This window comes from Cydia strobilella, chromosome 18, assembly GCF_947568885.1.
Source record: "Cydia strobilella chromosome 18, ilCydStro3.1, whole genome shotgun sequence".
In the NCBI taxonomy this organism is placed as follows: domain Eukaryota; kingdom Metazoa; phylum Arthropoda; class Insecta; order Lepidoptera; family Tortricidae; genus Cydia; species Cydia strobilella.
In genome coordinates, this window is record NC_086058.1 from 7,971,366 (window position 1) to 7,990,394 (window position 19,029).

General features: G+C 38.5%; 2 protein-coding genes across 4 annotated transcripts; one reads left to right on the forward strand and one right to left on the reverse strand.

Moving 5' to 3' along the window:
- Positions 1-646: 646 nt before the first annotated feature.
- Positions 647-7,079, reverse strand: LOC134749527 (SAGA-associated factor 29). Its single transcript, XM_063684492.1, has 8 exons — positions 6,923-7,079; positions 6,734-6,842; positions 6,453-6,599; positions 4,350-4,475; positions 3,327-3,569; positions 2,767-2,928; positions 2,390-2,485; positions 647-1,264 (listed from the first exon to the last, which is right to left on the reverse strand). Exons 2-8 carry the CDS (start codon positions 6,770-6,772, stop codon positions 1,172-1,174), a joined length of 906 nt encoding a protein of 301 aa, XP_063540562.1. The 5' UTR covers positions 6,773-6,842; positions 6,923-7,079; the 3' UTR covers positions 647-1,171.
- A 210-nt stretch (positions 7,080-7,289) lies between these two features.
- LOC134749667 (polyadenylate-binding protein 2) lies at positions 7,290-17,305 on the forward strand. 3 transcript variants are annotated; one of them, XR_010128507.1, is made up of 7 exons: positions 7,290-7,444; positions 7,601-7,752; positions 9,197-9,344; positions 9,767-9,899; positions 10,484-10,613; positions 11,683-13,105; positions 15,504-15,644. XR_010128507.1 is itself a non-coding variant. In XM_063684684.1 (7 exons), the coding sequence occupies exons 2-7, from the start codon at positions 7,660-7,662 to the stop codon at positions 15,807-15,809; spliced, it is 681 nt and encodes a 226-aa protein (XP_063540754.1). In that variant the 5' UTR covers positions 7,290-7,444; positions 7,601-7,659; the 3' UTR covers positions 15,810-17,305. The 3 variants fall into 3 exon arrangements, 2 of the variants coding, with proteins under 2 accessions (XP_063540754.1, XP_063540755.1); XM_063684684.1 differs by lacking the exon at positions 15,504-15,644 and adding an exon at positions 15,773-17,305 and having other exon boundaries at positions 11,683-11,822; XM_063684685.1 differs by lacking the exon at positions 15,504-15,644 and adding an exon at positions 15,773-17,305 and having other exon boundaries at positions 7,308-7,506; positions 11,683-11,822.
- The last annotated feature ends 1,724 nt before the right edge of the window (positions 17,306-19,029 follow it).

A 19,029-nucleotide genomic window follows, 5' to 3' on the forward strand; every position in this document is an offset into this window, starting at 1 on the left:
AAAATTTCAAATAACGGTGGCTTATCCTCGTAAGGCCGAATATACAGTGGACGTCAAAAATATGTTGACATTTTTCGCCTTAAATATTGCAAAAAGTGGTTAGTGTTCAAATTAAAAATAGGATTTTTTTATATGGTGAGCCTTACGAGGTAATCGTGCGCGTTCTGGTACTCGGCGACGGTGATTGATACAGAAGATACACTGAATGCGTACGCAGAACAGAACGTCCCCGGCTCGACGCAGTACGGTCATTGCGCTACTCTTCGTCCACTTGGCGAAATTGAACTGAATTGAACATTTATACATAAACAAATATCGGGTAGTTTAGTGTTGTTTACCAATATCTCCATTGACAATATTTTGCTGGGACATCAGTCTTCCGTGACTACAGCTAGTGCAACCTGGCTGAAACGTCGGATAAAAGGTAAAATAATGAAATTTAATCGCTTTAGACCCGTTAATGACATAATTATGTGTACAAAACGCGAGAGTTTAAAGTGTTACATTGGAAACCTACCTTGCCGCACAAAGTTGGAATTATTGCAATCTTTAATGTCTAAACAATAGTTTGTATACAAAGGTGCTAAGCGAATAGTACTGCTGACTGTACATATATATATATATATACCTATATAGGGGAAGTGGCACGACGTGCCGCTTGGAAGCGTGCTGGGCCCATAACCTAATATATGTATAAAGGAAATGCACGGACTATTTTCAAATAGCGAACTACTACAGAGCATAAAATACATTGAAACCTATTTGGTATTTAAGCACAACATAGTCGCTACTCCGTCAAATGGACGAAAACTAGAGCTGGACGGAAACTAGCGCAATAACCCTCTGATCTGATCGCTTGCGTAACTTGCGTTGCGTACTGTTTCCATAAAATAAAGCATGCTATAGGTCCCTCAGCCGGGGAACTGTTTTCATTGGTCGATATATAGGGCCCGGGTGCGGGCGTGCGGGAGATTTCCACAACGCGTACCATTAAGAGTTTTACTAGTAGTTTTACCGCCTACGGGGAGTTATCGACTTATGAGTTTCACTAGTTGCACCGCCTGCGGGCAGCCACCGCCACCAATGAAAGCGAGCCTTAAAGCAGGGAGTCGCCGGAGTGCACGGAGGCGGAGTCGGTCCCGGCGCGCTGGCGCTGGGGCGCGGCCGCGGGTCAGGTGGCGCGGCCCTTGCCCTCCTTGATGGCGATCACGTAGCGCTGCGCCACGCGCTCCGGCGGCGAGTACCCGTCCGCATACGACGAGTCCTGACAATTCATGTTAATCTATTTCATTTAGTCCTGTGGTCAATGCGAGTGTTACAATGCGATTTGGCAACTATTATTATTATCTGTCTGTCTTTCCATATCTCGAGACCATGGGGTCCCGGACCTTTGGAAGGCCTGCACGGGGCCGAAGCCAACAGCGCAGAGGCCCTTTAAGACAAATTAATCTGAAAGCAAGGATTACACGTGGCGGATACCATCCCCGAGCGCACAATATGATACATCCGGAGGTGGTCCCGCCCGGTGCAAAAAATATTGCAGTGCAGCACTTTTGTGCTGCGATTGGACTAAGGTCATAGCATATTAGGCTATTGATTTGCAAGTTGGATGGACTGGATATCGGGCTATGGGAAGAGACTACCGGACACCTGCCGTCACGTGGTGACTCGCCATTTCGTTAACTCAATTGAGTGTGCTCCGCAATGGCCGCACGCACAGTGCGACAACAGGGCAACACTTTGGAATGGCTGTAAGGCTGTCGAGAGGTGTCTGCGGAAGCCCACTGCTGGGCAAATCCCCCCCCCCTCCCCTTTATCCAGTCTTCCCGATCCTGTACAGTGTCTGGCCATTCCTTTAAAAGGGCGTCCAATTCGTCTCGCCATCGCCGACGAGGTCTGCCAGATCCTCGTTTTGAGCTGGGCTGCCACTCTGGCGATCTTGGCCCACAGCTCAGCATATACGTGTTTGTAACGTAAAAGACTTTACGTGTACGTGTAGGGTTACCTATTTGTTTTTGTAAATGGTTTAAATTAAAATTATATTCATATGACACATTGCAACTACACCTAGAATCGGTCTAAGCTAGAAGTATTTATCAGAGTAAACATCATAATTTCATAGAAATTTGAATTTATAAGGACCCTTTCACACTTTGTCAGTGCTAAGTTAGCTTTGTCAGAGTTGTGTCAAAAAATGCAGCAATAAAAAAAAACCTCAGAGGTAAAAATTCTATGATATTAAATTACAACTTATTTACAATACGCAAAATTGTTTTTCCAAGGACCAGTCAGTTTCCCATACTGTCAGTAAAAAACAGTGCAAAATAACCGTCTAGAACACCTACTACACAACAGATTACTAGGAACAAATGGGAAAGAATGAGCTTACTTCAAACAAAACCTCGTAGGGGTCGGCGGCAGAGGCGGGCAGGCGGTTGACGACGGCGCGGTAGAAACACGTCGTCTGCGGGTACAGCGCCATTACCTGTACGGGCAAATAATGTTTTAGCACTTTAATGTTTGTGTCGATTTTGGTGAATAAGGTGTAAATTCGTTTTAACACACGGGTAGACTGAATGAAACAAGTTTCTTTTTAACGTATTTTTTTTAATGATGTGGAAATAATAAAACTGACCACGGCGCCCTTAGGAAATAGCGCGTGTTCGTCGGTGCGCAGGTCGGCGCGCATGAGGGGTAGTCGCACGACGTGCCGCTTGCTTAGCACATGCCGGTTTTGCTCCTCTACAATAACTGATAATAACTGACCACGGCGCCCTTAGGGAACAGCGCGTGCTCGTCGGTGCGCGGATCGGCGCGCATGAGGGGCAGCGGGACGACGCGCCGCTTGCTTAGGACGTGACGGTTCTTCTGCTCCTCATCAATGTCGTCCACCTCGTACTTGCCCTGCGCCGGCAGCCAGCTCACTACCTGTCAAGTAAAAAGTAGCTTAGTAGATCGATCATGTACATTATTAAATAAATGTGACTGAACTATATTCAAACGTCATTTTATAAGACTATTTTCCCGGTCCATGTCCCAATTTCATTGTGAGATAGATATACAATATGTCTTTTTAATGAAATATCATGTTTGCATTAGACAATTCAAATCTTTTTTTTTAAATGATGAGGCCCCTAAGTTTTTTTAGAATGCAATCGGGAAAGCTCGAAGATCAGGAGGCCAGGTGCCACTAGTTCTATTGGTAAATTTAGTAGAAATAATCGCCAGGTTTACATAAAGCCATTCTAGCGGGGACAGCTTCGAATAAGCTCAGTCTTCATCCGTCAAAAATAAGCCTAGAAGAAAAACGAACGGTAGTGTTATACCTCAGCCAGGATCCAGTTCTCCTCCTTGTCGGAGACGCGCACTAGCGCGGCCACGGCGTCGCCGGGGCGCGCCACGTGGCCGGGGTCGGCGGGCACGGCGCCGCACAGCGCGGGCGCACGCTCCCCGCCCCCGCCCCCGCCCCCGCCGCGCCCCACGTGCAGCGGGAGCGTGGCCGCGGCGGACAGGAGCATCTTCATGAGCGCCCCGCACCCGATTGTTTCCTTGTTGCCGGCGTGCCGCGCCTGATAACATTTTACAATACGGTCCCCTTGTCTGGCAGTATCCAAAGCGATGCTCCCGAATCTATTATACCCGAGCGCCATGACGTCAATATATTCGCGCATGCTGTATTACCGTAAAATGGGGTTACTTTGATTCGTGGGGTAAAATTGATCATCGATTTTTAAACTATAAGGACATCGCTTTCATCATCTATTTCTGATAAGTATGCCAACCACAATATAAAATGTTTAAGTTCGCCCATTTTACGATACTGACCTAAGTACATGTTTTATTTACAACATGGTGACTTCAAGGCAACATTCGTTAACATTGCCAAACTGGCAATTTTAACGTGGCATATTGCAAAGATAGCAAGTTTGCCAAAGATGGCATATTGCAATGACTGCAAGTTTTAAAAGAAATATAGAATACAATTTTATTGAGGTCATAGATGTTAATATGATAATAAGTGGCCTATTTCGGGTTACAATTTTAAAACAATTTTTTCTTAGTAATCTACATAATATTTAGATCCGTATGGTTTCACTCACTATTATTTTACAATACGGTATTGTATGTAATTGTATGTTGATATGGGTGTACAACTGTACGTGTTGCCTGAAATAAAACTTAATTTATTTTTATTTTTAACCGCTTTTGGCGACATGTTTCGGATTCGTCGGGAATCCTTTCTCAGGCACAACTGTCCGCGGCGGTTGTATTGAAATATGTCTCACGATAGTTTAATTTCGATTAATCAGTACATAAGTTTGAAATTGTCAAAAATTTGTAAATAATACCTGAATGCGTCGCTCATTCTTAATACTTCGAATTTCGTATATCCGATTGAGAGCCGCGCGGAGCACCCTTTCTTCCTGTTCGGCCGCTGCAAGTCCCGCTTTGTACAAGCTTTTCAGTTGCATTTGCTATAAAATAATGTCATTCCAAAATAAGGTATTTATGAAACATTTTGGATAATGTATAATAATTTCGAAAATAATCACAATTAGTTTTTTTGTTTTAAGTAAGTAAGTAAATATTCTTTATTGGGCACCAGAAAGTAAAACAAATACACAAAGAGAGATACAAGCTTAAGAATATGTATCAACAGGCAGAATTTTAAATGAATCTGGATCTGGATCCCCTTATTTTTTTAAAAACGCAATTTCAGTAAGATTTATTCAGGCCGTCGGCCATAAATAAATGGGAACACCCAATAATTCCGAAATATGTTTTCCGAATTTCATAAGCACGCTTTTCATAATCCCGATTTTTATAAGTCCGAAATATCAAAATTACGATTTTTAAAAACACGATGGAAGAAAATCACGAATGTGCTATTTCCGAAAATTTTAAATCCGTTTGTCATTTTACCGAAAGCTTAAAGTTCCGATTTAACACTTTTCCGAAAAACCATTGTCCGATCGGAAATAATATAATTCGGAATTCAGAAATTCGGTCTTTTGTAAGGTCGGAAATATGAAATTCGTGATATTCAAATGAAGACACGTTTCGTTTGAGTAATTCGGAATTCAGAAATTCGGTCTTTTGTAAGGTCGGAAAAATGAAATTCGTGATATTCAAATGAAGACACGTTTCGTTTGAATAATTCGGTATTCAGAAATTCGGTTTTTTGTAAGGTCGGAAAAATGAAATTCGTGATGAATGAAACTCACGATTTAGTAATTATTACGGGTGAGGCGGATGTCGAGATTAGGCAAATAAAAAACGTCAAATATTACACTAGTAATTTTAATTTAAAAAAAAACGAAACTTAGTATTTGAACAAGAATATAGGTGCCCCACAATCTATACTATACTAAAGTCCAAATAAAACAAACTTTTCACTTCTTGTCGCTGTCCGTCATAGGCTAAAGTGCTCGATCGAGGAATCAGAAAAACGAAACGAGATTCCTATTGGCTAATGACGAAATTACCTAGCACTAACGCCGCTGCTAAGACGTTCCTGTACCTACCTGTTCCACATCCGCATCCGCATTAAGCTCCGCATCGATTTTATGCGGATGCGGATACGGATGTTGAAAATAATGCGGAAGTTCCGCGGTTGCGGATGCGGATGCGAATATTCGCAACATCCCTGATTCGGAATATCGTTATTCGTAAATTTAAAAATTGGGATATTTAAAATAGGAATAACGACAATTCGGAATTAAAAAATTCGGAATAATGGGAATTCGGAATTCGTGATTTCAGAAATCGTAAATTTAATTTATTTGCGTTTTTCACTGCCGGAATTGTTATAATCGGAATTATGTGGTTCGGAATTTAAAATTTCGGAATAATGGCAATTCGGACTTCGTGATTTAAAAATCGTAATTGTTAAATTCGGCGTTTTTCACTGTCGGAATTGTTATAATCGGAATTAAGTGGTTCGGAATTTAAAATTTCGGAATAATGGCAATTCGGAATTCGTGATTTCAAAAATCGTAATTGTTAAATTCGGTTTTTGTCACCATCGGAATTGTTATAATCGGGATTATGTGGTTCGGAATTTACAAAATTCGGCTTTTCGGAAATATAAATCTTCGTGATTTTCATCATTCGTAATTACGACAGTCGGAATTTTGATAGGTCGAGCATTTAAAAATCGGAATAATATAATTCGGTATTCTGAAATTCGGCATAACATTTTTCGGAATTATGTAGTGTACCCTAAATAAATAAATAAAATAATTATTTCTGAGCATAGGCTCTTGCATCTATATGCAATTTAGAGCTCTTATATGCTAGGTAAACTTTGAAATAAATAAATAAAAAATACATACACACAGCAAGCTGCAATAGTGCATGGTGGCCGCTTTATAAATAAATAAATAAACATACACACAGCAAGCTGCAAAAGTGCATGACCACTTTACGAATGACTTCCATTCTGGGTGTACCTGTTGGGATGATCCAGACGAATCCTCATTTGATGTTGGAGGCTCAGCTGCTTTTTCTGCCTTTAATATGGACTCTATGCATTGTTCATTGCGGCCCCTTTCTGCTTCAATTTCATATATCAGCCTATGCAGTGCTCTAAGTCGTTCCTGATAACAATTGTGAGAGGTATATTAGTATACTACTAGTAGGTATATTAGTGTACATTCTTCAAAAACTTGTGTTAAAACGTTACGTTTAAAAATATTTTAATACAAAATGAATAAATAAGCAAAATGGTCACCTGCACTTGTTGTGCCGCAACGTCAGCGGTTAGCGGCATTGTTGGACAACTTTGTAGACAATTTCCAGCTTAAATACCCAACGTGCAGCCAAGTACAGCACACGAATACCTGAAGACGATAGTAACAATAATAAAATCACTAAACTGTAAATAAACTGGTAGGTATGTAGAATACGCCAAAAATACTACCAGAATAGCAATTTCACGCCAAGTCAAACTGATAACCATTAGATTTACTTTTTAATTACAAACGTATATTATTTACAAACAAACTGCTAGTATTATTCACTCCTTTACAATACAAAGCTTCAGAAGAGTATTAAATTTTTCGATACGATCGAAATTATCAAAAAGCTAGCACTAGCACTAGCAGCTAGCTTGATTGACAGATTGACAAACTTGACAGCTGACATTGAATGAATGAGTGAAATCAAGTTTTCGTTCACTCAGTCTGTTCACGGAATAGTTTTAACCGTAGTACAAAGTCTGCAATAGCTGAATTTGCCACGTGAGTAGACAGCTTTTTGGCCATAGACTTACTGCTGCTGTCATTATATTTTTAATTTACTATGATTGTCATTTGTCAGTAGTGTTTGGTTTGGCGTTTAATTTTCGGTTATCAGTATTTTGCCAAACAAATCTATAAATATCTGGAAAATAATGATATGTTTGTGAAATTTACCCCATCATAAAATATTCGGTTGACCGAAAGTAAGTGGCGCTAACCGTATTTTGTATTTAGGTCAACCGCTTATGAACAAAGTTGGTTACCGGTACGTCGATAGCCTTAAACCGCTGTAGCATCTTCGTAATCATTATTATTATCTCGGTGAGGACTGATGTTCTACATGTAGTGTTCATTTTCAGATAATCCTCAGTTTGTATATCTTCAAATATTGTATTAATGATACAAGAAGTTCCCTGACATGGCTGATAATGATGACTATTTAGATTCGATTGACAACAATCATCTAGACGGGACCAACGGTTCCTTGAACATGACCGACAGCAGCCTTGGCGTAAGTACACCTTGTAATCATAACTTTCATAACAATCTACATGTGATTCAGTTATTAGATCCAGATTCAGCCAGCTTTTGTTAATTATAGAAAACAACTTTGCAATTTTGTACTGTTAAATATGTTACTAAAAGATGTAACCAGAAATTTAAAGACTATTTTAATTTTGCCATTCCTGTCTTACTAAATTAATACCTATAAAAGTATAAATGTGGAATGCAAGAAATTTATTGCACAGTGCAGTGTTCTATATGTTTTAGTGGAAGGATTCAGATAGTGTCATATTAGTATGATTATTATATTTGTACAGTCAGGGGCATAAATATATATATATACATTCCCAAAGTTTCAAAAATATGTGTACACTTACACCTTAGACAATAAAGTCGTGTTCACATACTTTTGAGCCATTGGTCTGGATTGCTATTTTTGCCTTTAACTGTACTAAATACATTAGTTATTCAAGAATTTTAATCTGTACTACATACAAAACCAGTTTTTAGAATTTCTACTTTATTTTTTACTTTTTATGATGTCTATGAGTTTCATTTGGGTTGTTTACAAGTATTATATATATTTAACTGTATCAACCTTTGTACACTATAATTTCATACAAATTAGTACTATATATGCAGGATAGCAAGGGTTAATAGCAATCTGAAGTGACGGGTAGAAGGAAAATAAATTGCCAAAAGTGGTTAGTTATAACTTACGAGAGGCTTCTTTTCCATCAAAAACTTGGTCCTGACCTATGGTAACCTCTTTAACTCTTAATTATAAACTTCAAGTTCCCCTAAAATAACAGTGAACAAGTTGCAGCGTTTAGGGGCCCTGTTAACTAGGGGGCCCTAAGCACCTGCTTGCACTGTATGATCTTGTGTGTGATGTAATGCAATAAGAATAACTTTTTCCCTAGCTTTTTTTTTGGCAAACAAGCATATGGCCCGCCTGATGGTAAGCAGTCTCCGTCTGCAACTCCAGAGGTGTTACTGCACATTGCCAACCCTAAAACTCTGCCCCAGCTTAACATTCAAACATCAAGTCTGACGGCTCTGTCCATCAAATATGCAGGCCCATCCCATCTGCCTAATGAAGCTCAGGATCTGGCTGAAGTTTAATTGCATAGTTTGGCGTTATTCATAAATGCATTACTGGCCTGAATTAGCTATGAATTGTTTGTCTTTATCTGTCATTTTGACTTATGTATCTGGAGAAAGGGATAAAAAATAATTGAACTAAATCAGGCCTGTAAAGTTTTATGAATAAGGGGGTAACTATTTAAACTGCCCCATTTCTGGTAAATATTTGCAACAAAAATCATCTCGTGCCAAGAACTTTGAATTTGACTTCTAATGTAAAGTAAAAAATGTTTAGTTGAAACATAAAACCAACAATTCTACTATCAAATCCAATAAACTTAGTAATATTAGAATAGCGATTCCAGGGTGGGGATGAGGCAGCTGGGGGAGAGGTACCAGACCTGGCGGCCATCAAAGCGCGCGTGCGCGAGATGGAAGAGGAGGCAGAGAAGCTCAAACAGATGCAGACGGAGGTGGACAAGCAGATGAGCATGGGCAGCCCACCTGGCCTCAGTGAGTGCAATTATACCTATTATGCGCAGTGCAGGGAAGGTGACTGACTGACTGAGTTATATGAGGTTAAAACTCCACAGGTTACGATGGTTCCAACTGTATTTTGTGCATTCTTAATAACTCTAAAAACAAGTTTTTTTTTAAATTCTAATCCTTGAACTCAAACATATACAATTGCTGTATCACCTGGTTCAAGTTTGTGCATATATCCTTATTTGCTTCTATTAGGAATTGAGTAATATTGAAACGACACCCCACTGTATAGTTATTGTCATATAGTAGATTTTATGACTAATGTAAAAAATTCAATGCATGAAACCATCTCAACAACATACAAATGAACTCTCTAAAAGCACTACACTATTACTAGGTTATGAACTTAGTTTAGGATCATAAATACTAATGTCACAATTGATTTACAGCGAGTCCACTGAACATGTCGATTGAGGAGAAGATAGAGGCGGACAACAGATCCGTGTATGTGGGCAATGTGGACTATGGGGCTACGGCTGAGGAACTTGAACAACATTTTCATGGCTGTGGCTCAATTAATAGGTAAATTTTATTATCACTATTGTTACTGTTTAGATGACGTGATTCATCTAATTGGCAAGATTTCACTGTTTTAGAAATAATGCTTATGTGAAAAACATTTTTTCTGCCCTCTGGCCCGAAAAAGTCAATCCGTCGAGCAGAAAAATAATGAGAAAGAAGCATTCTTTCTATTTTTTTTTGGTAATTAAATAAAAGTTCTTAGAATAATTTAAGAAACACATCAATGTTACACTTATTGGAAGGGGATTGTCTATTTGTAAATAAATAATTTAGGTATACCGTATACAGCTATATTCCTCCTTCCCCTTTCAAACTCCCGTTTCATAATAGGGACACATTCTATAACCTCCTAAGGCCCACCATACAAAAAAATTGCTAGTTAAATTTGAAATCAATATTGAAGGAAATATGGTTGAAGAAAAAGTAGCAGAGCTACACTAAGAAAGGATTTTTTGTTCAAACATAACATCCAACTTTTAAAGAGGTGAAAATGGAAATCAAAGATTGTATGTATAGGAGTTTTTTATGCAGACAAAGTCGCGGGCAGGGGCTAGTTGAATATAAATATGTATTTTTTGTTACAGGGTTACAATATTATGTAATAAGTTTGATGGACATCCAAAAGGATTTGCATACATAGAGTTTGGAGACAAAGACAGTGTACAGACCGCCATGGCCATGGACGAGTCGTTATTTAGGGGGCGTCAGATTAAGGTGAGTCCATTTTAAGAATAAAATTTATTCTTTAATAAAAATGGGTAGGTTGTATCACGGATGCAGCCGCACTGGAGTACTAACAGCAACACTTCACTATCAGTGAACCTTATGTCTTTGTGATAAGGATTACTCGTTTCACCTGAGCCTTCATGTAGCTTGGGCGTATAAAAGCGCGTCTTACCGCGATGCTCTGGGCCCCTTATCCTTAGAGACATCGGTTACACGCTACCTAATTCTGGCGTCAGTTCAGTCATAAAGTGAGGTTTAGACTAGTAAGAACTTGCATGCAATTTACGTTACATTGCCGACTACTAAGGTAAACTGCATTCAAAATGTTTATCAGATACCGCAATGTTATGAAAATTGCATGCAAGTTCTTGCTAGTCTAAACCTCGCTTAAGGCTCATTAGAGTTTTGACTGATGCCAGAATGATGGAAATCGGACACGGTTACACGATCAGTCCAGACTGACAACAGACTGATAAATTCATTTAGTCTTGTAGTCTAATATGAATATTATAAAAAAAAGGCCTGTGCTCTGATAATTATCGCTTTACTGATAAAAAAACGTATGAAAAGAAAACTGTGGATAAGAAGCTGGTTACAAAGAAGAGATCCTTACATGCATCTAAATTTAATGAATGAAATACGAGTACAGAAGGAAAACGAAGATTTTGAAAATGACTATCGGATGAAAGAAGCCTGCTACGATCAGTGCGGGCGGCGAATCTTGCAACGCGTCTTGCTCTATTGTGGCGTAAACGGTGACTGACGCGAGAATGGCACAAACAGGTTACACGATCAGTCTCCTATCGGTTTGCTGTCATTCAACATGGACTGATGAATATCTACAATAATTATCATCAGTCCAAGTGTTATAATAATTCTCTCGTCATTCTGACCAGAATGATGAACTGAACTGACGCCAAAATTAGCGTGTAACCGATGTCTTAATACGCAGAGTTCAGCCTTCGTCCTTTAGTGACATTTGGCGTCAACCAAACTCGGACTCGCCTTCCCGTTCTTTTACTGGACTGCGAGTTGAGGGCTGATTTTTTTGTGTCAGGTGATGCCCAAGCGCACGAACAAGCCGGGGCTGTCGTCCACGAACCGGCCGCCGCGGGGCGCGCGCGGCCGCGGCGGGCGCGGCTTCCGCGGCGGCTACTCGTCCTACTACTCCGGCTACCGGCCCGTGCGGCGCGGCAGGTACAACCCATACTAACCCCGACCCGGCAGCGGTGCGAGTGCGAGACCACTCTGCACTCCGCACTCCGCACTCCGCCGTGTGGGGCTCAGAATAATGTAACACCATTTCCTGGTTACGGGTTAACGCCGAGGACGCTCTTCGCGCACTATTAGATCGAATTACTTGTAGACGTAGTGTTGACACTATAGAGGTTGTGCATGATCGCTGTATACGAGTATGGTTTCTTTTCTTTATGTTATGCTCTACTTATTTATTTATTTACCGTGGTCCGTTTTTGTTCCTAGAGACTTCGGCAACTTTTTAATTTCGTAAATACTTGACGTATCCGGCATGTTAAATTACATGTGGCTACAGTAGTAATTTGGATAGGTCCGATGTCGGATTTATAAGGATAGTTTATTTTTAAACGTACTCATGTTATGAACAGAGATCAGGTCTTTTGCGATATTTGTATAATTAACAGATTTCTAAACATTATGATTACTTAATTTTGAATAACCTAATGTGTAAACCCTATAGTTCTCTAACATTTATATAGTTTTAGTCTCTGGGATTAAAACAGATACCTAATCGGCCGAAAGGGGAGTAATTGGTATTATGTAAGGTCATGTTTGCCTAACTGCAAAAATATGATTATGAATGAAAGTATTGTTTAAATTTACGTTACATATTATTAGTATTTTAGGACACTGGTGATTTAATGCACTCTCGTTGCACTTGCTGTTTGAGTAGGTGCCTATCTGAATAGCCATGTAGAAAAATGTCAATATCCCCTTAACATCTGGATCGTGCAATGTCTAACTTATCATATAGACTTGAATCCTGATTTCCGTGGTAGCAAAAAACATATGTCAGTATCATAAAATTTCTTAAACTTGTTACTAACTACTAATACACGAAAACAACTAATAAATTACACAATCCAGATATTCCGACGATATTGTCATTTTCATACATGGCTTTTCTGATAGGAACATTAGGGACCTTTTACTCTCTAAACAATCTATACTCCTTGTTTGTTTAGTATTTAATTATTTAGCCTTTTTATATTCAGTGTTTTACCTTTATTGAATTTTGTTTGTACTCGTTTGTAATTCGACTTAGTAGTGCTCGACAATATGTTTTAGAATGCAGCTCAGTTTGGCTTCACTATGTGGAACAGTTGGCTCTTAGTACTAGCTATGGCATGGTCCTCTCCAAAAGGAGTTCTGATGAAATTATTTTATGAATTATGTCCTCAAAGAAAAGTGCATCTTATTATATGATAGGTATGCATGTTAGGGTGGGACGTTGTTGTATGGAGAAAAATAAAATTTAAAAATTCATAATGCAATAGGTATCAAAAGTTGCGGGAAAATACGTAGATCATAAAATTTTAAATTAACTACCACTTTTAGCCCTCTACCAGCCGCCAAAGAAAAAAAAAGGTAAAATTTAAAAATAAATGAAATATGTCAATGGCAATTTTTTTTTTTTCGATTATTAAAATATGGCATAAAAGAACCGGTAATCAAACGAATTTAATCATAAATACAATAATGTTTTAATTTATTAATAAAATTGTAAATAATAATACCCCAATAATTAATGTATAACACAATAGGGTATTTGACTACTAGTCAAATCAGTTTCTTTTTTCGAACTGTCAAAACGATTTTGCTACTAATATGGAATTTATATGAAACACTAGCATGTGACGTCACAATCAAATTACCCACTCTTTATAGTTTTTTACGAGTTTTAAAATAGAAATTGTGTCTAAAAATAACTGCTGTCTATGTTTCTCTATTAATCTTCTGGTGCTTTATTTCATGCATAGTGTAAAATCATTTATATTAAATACAGTCAAATACAATATAAATACAAATACAATGGGGTTGGCAACTGTCAAAGGTTTGCATAGATGGCGCCATCATAGCTTGCCCCTTTTTCTATGAGATTTGGCTTAAAGGGCTGGCATCCAGGGCATTAAAAAAACAAAAATTTGACACAATTCTAGGGATTGACAGGGCAAGCTATGCTGGCGCCATCTGCTAAATACTTCGACCGGTCAACCCCATTCTTTATAGTATACATGACATGCATTGGTATAATGCCACTTTAATGCATTATTGTTATTCATTCCTATTTTTACATTATGGCCAAAAGTTGTAAATTGCGACATTTTTCGTGATTTTAGGCATACTTTCACGCGTTTTAGCCTAAATTTTTGGTTGAACTAAGTTGAACCAATATGTTATTTTATCTACCTACTATAATTTTATTCTGATTGTAAGTGTTTCTGCCATATGTTTAGAACATCCATTTGGGTACGAGACAAATTTGCTTTTTCGGAAAAAAAAACTATTCATTTATTTCTAAGATCTAATGGTACTGCCTAGGGAATGCAATCCCGCATGAGGAATTCAATCCCGGTATTTGGCGGGATTGTCAGTTTCAGTCCCGCAAGTTACTATAAAATTTTACGAATTGGTACTAAATTTGAAGATAATTGTAACACTGACAATGTATGATTGATACAAAATAAATAAATATGAATATGAAATGAATATGAATATGATTTAATACAAAAAGTAAACAATATTTGGAAATAGTACATTGTGTATTATGGGCGGTAAACAAAAATGTACGAACGAGTGTGAACTAAAGGCTAAAAACACTATTTCGTAATTCCTGTACCGTGGCACGCCAAATGTTCCTCACAAGTCTCATCACACTTGTGAGAAAAAAGAGGGAAATAATAAAACTTCTGCTTAATTTCGGTACGTACATTACAGGCCTAGGTCCAAATTTACGATTTACGGACCGCATCGCCAACGTGTATAGGTAACACTTTTTACGAGCAAGTGAGATGTTTTTTTTTTTATTTAACTTCTTAAAGAATAATTATTAGACATTACTGGTATAAAATACGCCCCCCCCCCCCCCCCCACACACACATATTTATTATTGTTTGACACAACTTGCATAATTTAGCAATCTGCGTAAAATACTTTCACACACAGCGTACATTTCCTAGTAGGTACTGTTGCTGTACTGCCAGTACTTCGAAACTCTTTATACACCGTCTCCAACATACTTAACAGTATGTACATACAAGCAAATGAGTTTGCTCATATAAATAAATGTTTATTTTTGAATATTTAATCAAAATAAATATTACTCAATTCACAAGATAGCAAAACATTAATTCGGGCAAAATTCTCTTCCGTGTCCCTTCCCCCTTCCTCCACAGATGCATCTAGGTTCCGTGAAGCACTTTTGCCAATAGGAGACGTTAGTTGTACTTAGTAACACATAAGAACCACGTCGCTCCTCAATCCCGCGGGATCCCGCTTAATTTACACGCGGGATTAATCCCGCAAATTGCATGCGGGATCCTGGTATCCCGGTATTGCATTCCCTAGTACTGCCCATTAGATCTCAAAAATAAATGTTATAAAGTAAAATAGACTTAAATGAAAATTATTTCTGCTACTAAGGGGATTGTTTATATGTATATAAAAGTAAAAAAAAAATATATACATTTAACCGTTGGTAGAGGGCTAAAGGTATATTGGTTCGATTTTTTTATTATTTTTCTCGTGATCTACAAAAAAATTGGCATTTTTAAAGTGGTATTAAATTACATATTTACCAAATTTTCACAAACGGCCCACCCTAAATTGCATGTGGGTCAGTCGTGACATATTTTGTTCATAGCGAGAAGTACAATGTAGAATTGTAACAAAAGTCCCTTATTTTAACTATGTTGACAAAAAATAAACATATTTATACCCACTCTACTCTATTATGATGAATAAAGTTTTTCGATAAAGATATATGTATTTTCAATACTTCCTCCTCTTCCTAGTTTCAGTTTGCACGTGGGGACGTTTGCATGAGCGCAGTAGTGCATCCGTGTGTTGGTCAGGCTAAGGTAGAGATTAATGTCGTGCCTTGTTCGCAGAGGTTACAGGCGCGGCATGTATTACTCCCCTTACTGAGTGCGGTAGAGGGGCCGCCCGCGTAGTGTAAGCGCTCTAACGTTAGTGGACCCGCCGCCGCCGCCGCTGCGCGACGCCGAGCCCCGCCGTCTGCCCCCGTCCCCGCCCCCGCCCCCGCCGCACCAAGAGTGACAACTTACGTTTAGGTTATGGTACACGTTTCTTTCCACCGCACCGTCGTCGCTACCGGATCTTCTAATAGTACATTGTGATACAAGTCTGCTACGTTGGTCATTACACACGAGGCGATATTGTACTGACTGACGCAATAAGAAAGCCAAAGTGTGTAATGACCGATGCACACGCGTTTCATACGACGTTTTTCAACACACTTGCATGGAAAAAAAAAGAAACTTTCATATTAATCAAACTTTAATTGTTAAAACAGTTAGTAAAAGTCTAAAATCTGTCATCAAATCGGTCGGCGGGGCGCCGACGCCCGCCAGTCCGTGTTGTAAAATCTCGACAAATTTAAGAAGGCTCGGTTTCCATACATATTATTAGCAATCAGTTACTTTCTTATTCTATAAGTCAGTCGGATTATCATTCAATACCTAACAAGTTATATTGAAAAAGCACCTGTTTAATATCTAGGATTATGAGCCTAAAAGCGGTTCAGTAACTTGCATGTTACGAGCAAGTGTGTTAAAAAAAATAGAACTCACGGTTCCGCTTGCAGTTCTGTGAGATCTGACAAGATTAAAAAAGTAATATAGGTAGGTAGGTAACTACCATATCACTGTTCAGTTAGCCGCCTCAGACTTTAACAGGATCGCAAGCGAGGACATTCGCAACGAAATCTACTAGTGAGGTAGCCACAATGAACTAGATGTTCAAGTTGTGTTGTCTGGTTAACTATGCAGCTACATAATTAAAATAGGAAATGTAAGGGAGGAACGACTCGGATTATGTTTAAGCCTAATTATTGAAATAGTAGGTATGTAAGAGAAATATTGATGAAGGTGACTACAAACTATTATAAATGACTCAGAAATTACTATTGACCGGTGTGAATCTTATCTAAATATAGATAATTAAATTGTAAGCGTTTTGTTGAGCGTGGATAGGTGTGCCTAATAATTTTGTTAGATGTTTTATCTTGTAGCATTATCGCGTTTTAGATGTTAACACGAGGTGATGGTATGCAACCATGCGGATAACTAGAGATGTAGAAATGCTAGCCACAAGTTTAAAGTATGAATTATCAATTATAATGATCTACAGTATTTTCCTTGTATTGTGTTGTACAGTTTTTCTTGTTCGTTGTAAGATCACATATAAATATTACAACATTTTAAATATAAATAATTAGTACCATTTGGTTGTATAATGGAATGGATGTTCCATACCATATTGTATCAGTGAATTAATTTATGTCATCTTATATTTCCTTTAATTTAAAAAAATGAAATAGCACTCATAAAGTATTAAGAAAATGCAAAAAAAATGTGCTGAATGAATGAGAAATAATAATTAAGAATAATTTTAAGAACGAACTGTTGTTTTATTCAGTAATGTTATATTTTACCCTACATTTTATGCAAATCGCGACTACTTTTTTTAAAAAGAAGTATGAAGAGTTCTACAGTTGGCTGGCCAGATGTTCACAAAACCTTCCACAACTTCTTACCTTAACGAGAGACACCCAGCTATTGATAATTAATACACCGGTTCATTCAAATGTATCAAGTGATTTTGGCTGCAAAGTAAAGCGGGCTACATAACATTCTGCACCGGTTCCTCATGTGCTTTCAAACAGCGCACATGGTTTTACATGCATGTTATATGTGACGTTTTCGACTAACAGGTACCACTACCTATTATACTTTTTGGGTACCACATTGTCGGTTGTCGACAAGGTTGATTTCAAATTGAAGCTTTATGGAAATAGCGCCTTATTGACAACCGACAATAAGTACCCTTTTGGTTGAAAATTACACATGTGGTACATAAGTTCTTTTATTTATATAAGTTTATTCGCAGTCGTATGAAATTATAGTTTGTCAAGGGACTGTCTCATTTCGGGCGTAGACGGAGAGTCATGCTATCTTTGTCTTGCACTGGTGCTGGCGCCCAGAAGAAGGGGATGAGTGTAGTTAATATTTGCTTGACCACGACATACGAATACGATACGATAATGGGATACGTAATATCCGAACGCTCCTGCTCCTTTGTCCTCATGCCTGTCACCCAGTTCCATTCAATCAATCAATCTTTGGGTATTATTGTATTATTATTATATAAGTTACTCTATGATTATTATGGCTCCATCGATATTGTCAATGATTCCGCCAACGTCAAGGTTTAGGAAGGCACGTGCTTTATGAAGACAATTGGCCGGTGAATATCCACGACGCAGTTCACTCAGATGAGAATCAAATGTAGATCTACCAGGACAAAACAAACATATATTATTAAAATTAACTACTACAAATACAAGTTATTGTTTTTAATGTGTTTAGCTAAAACGTTCACGAAAGGGGAGGTAACTATTGTAAGGAGGAAATTAATGTTAACAGGCCGGGGAATTTTAGGGGGGAGTATGTCATACAAGGGGGTGACGAGACGATTACAATTCCAAAATACGTATTCGAGAGTACCCTCCGCCAGAGATAATGCTGCCGTAGTCAAAGTGACTCCTAAATTCCTAATAATAGCGTTATATAAGTTTCTGGCAATAGGGGTGTCGCGACGCTCTCATAATGAACACTATAGACAAGCAAATATACAAGACTACCATAATAGTCCAGAACGCCGCGACAATAGGAATAAATGGTATGGTATGTGAGGGTTGATAGGAGTGGTTAGTCCTACCTCACAGTCCAGTTGTAGTCTTGATAATCTGCTTCGCTCATCTGCCTTATGCACCATCTGTGGTTAAAAGGGTTTATATGAAATGACGCATCACTAAGTGTCTACCACTAAGTATGAGAGTTTAAACCTCTATCTTTTATGTCTATATGTTTCTAAGGATGATGGCATCTTCCATCAATCATAAATAAGTGTCAAATGATATCTATTAGCTACTATAACATGTATGAGTACCATCTCACTAGACCGGATGAAGGCTACCAAGTGCCAACCACCTGTAGCTGCACATTTACAATCATAAGGGGGGCGCCTGGCGGCCGAAGCCGCCACCCTTTCGTGCTGATAAAGGAATACATAGCGACCGTAGTCACCTCTGCACTCCTGCACAGGATAAAGGAGAACCTAGCGG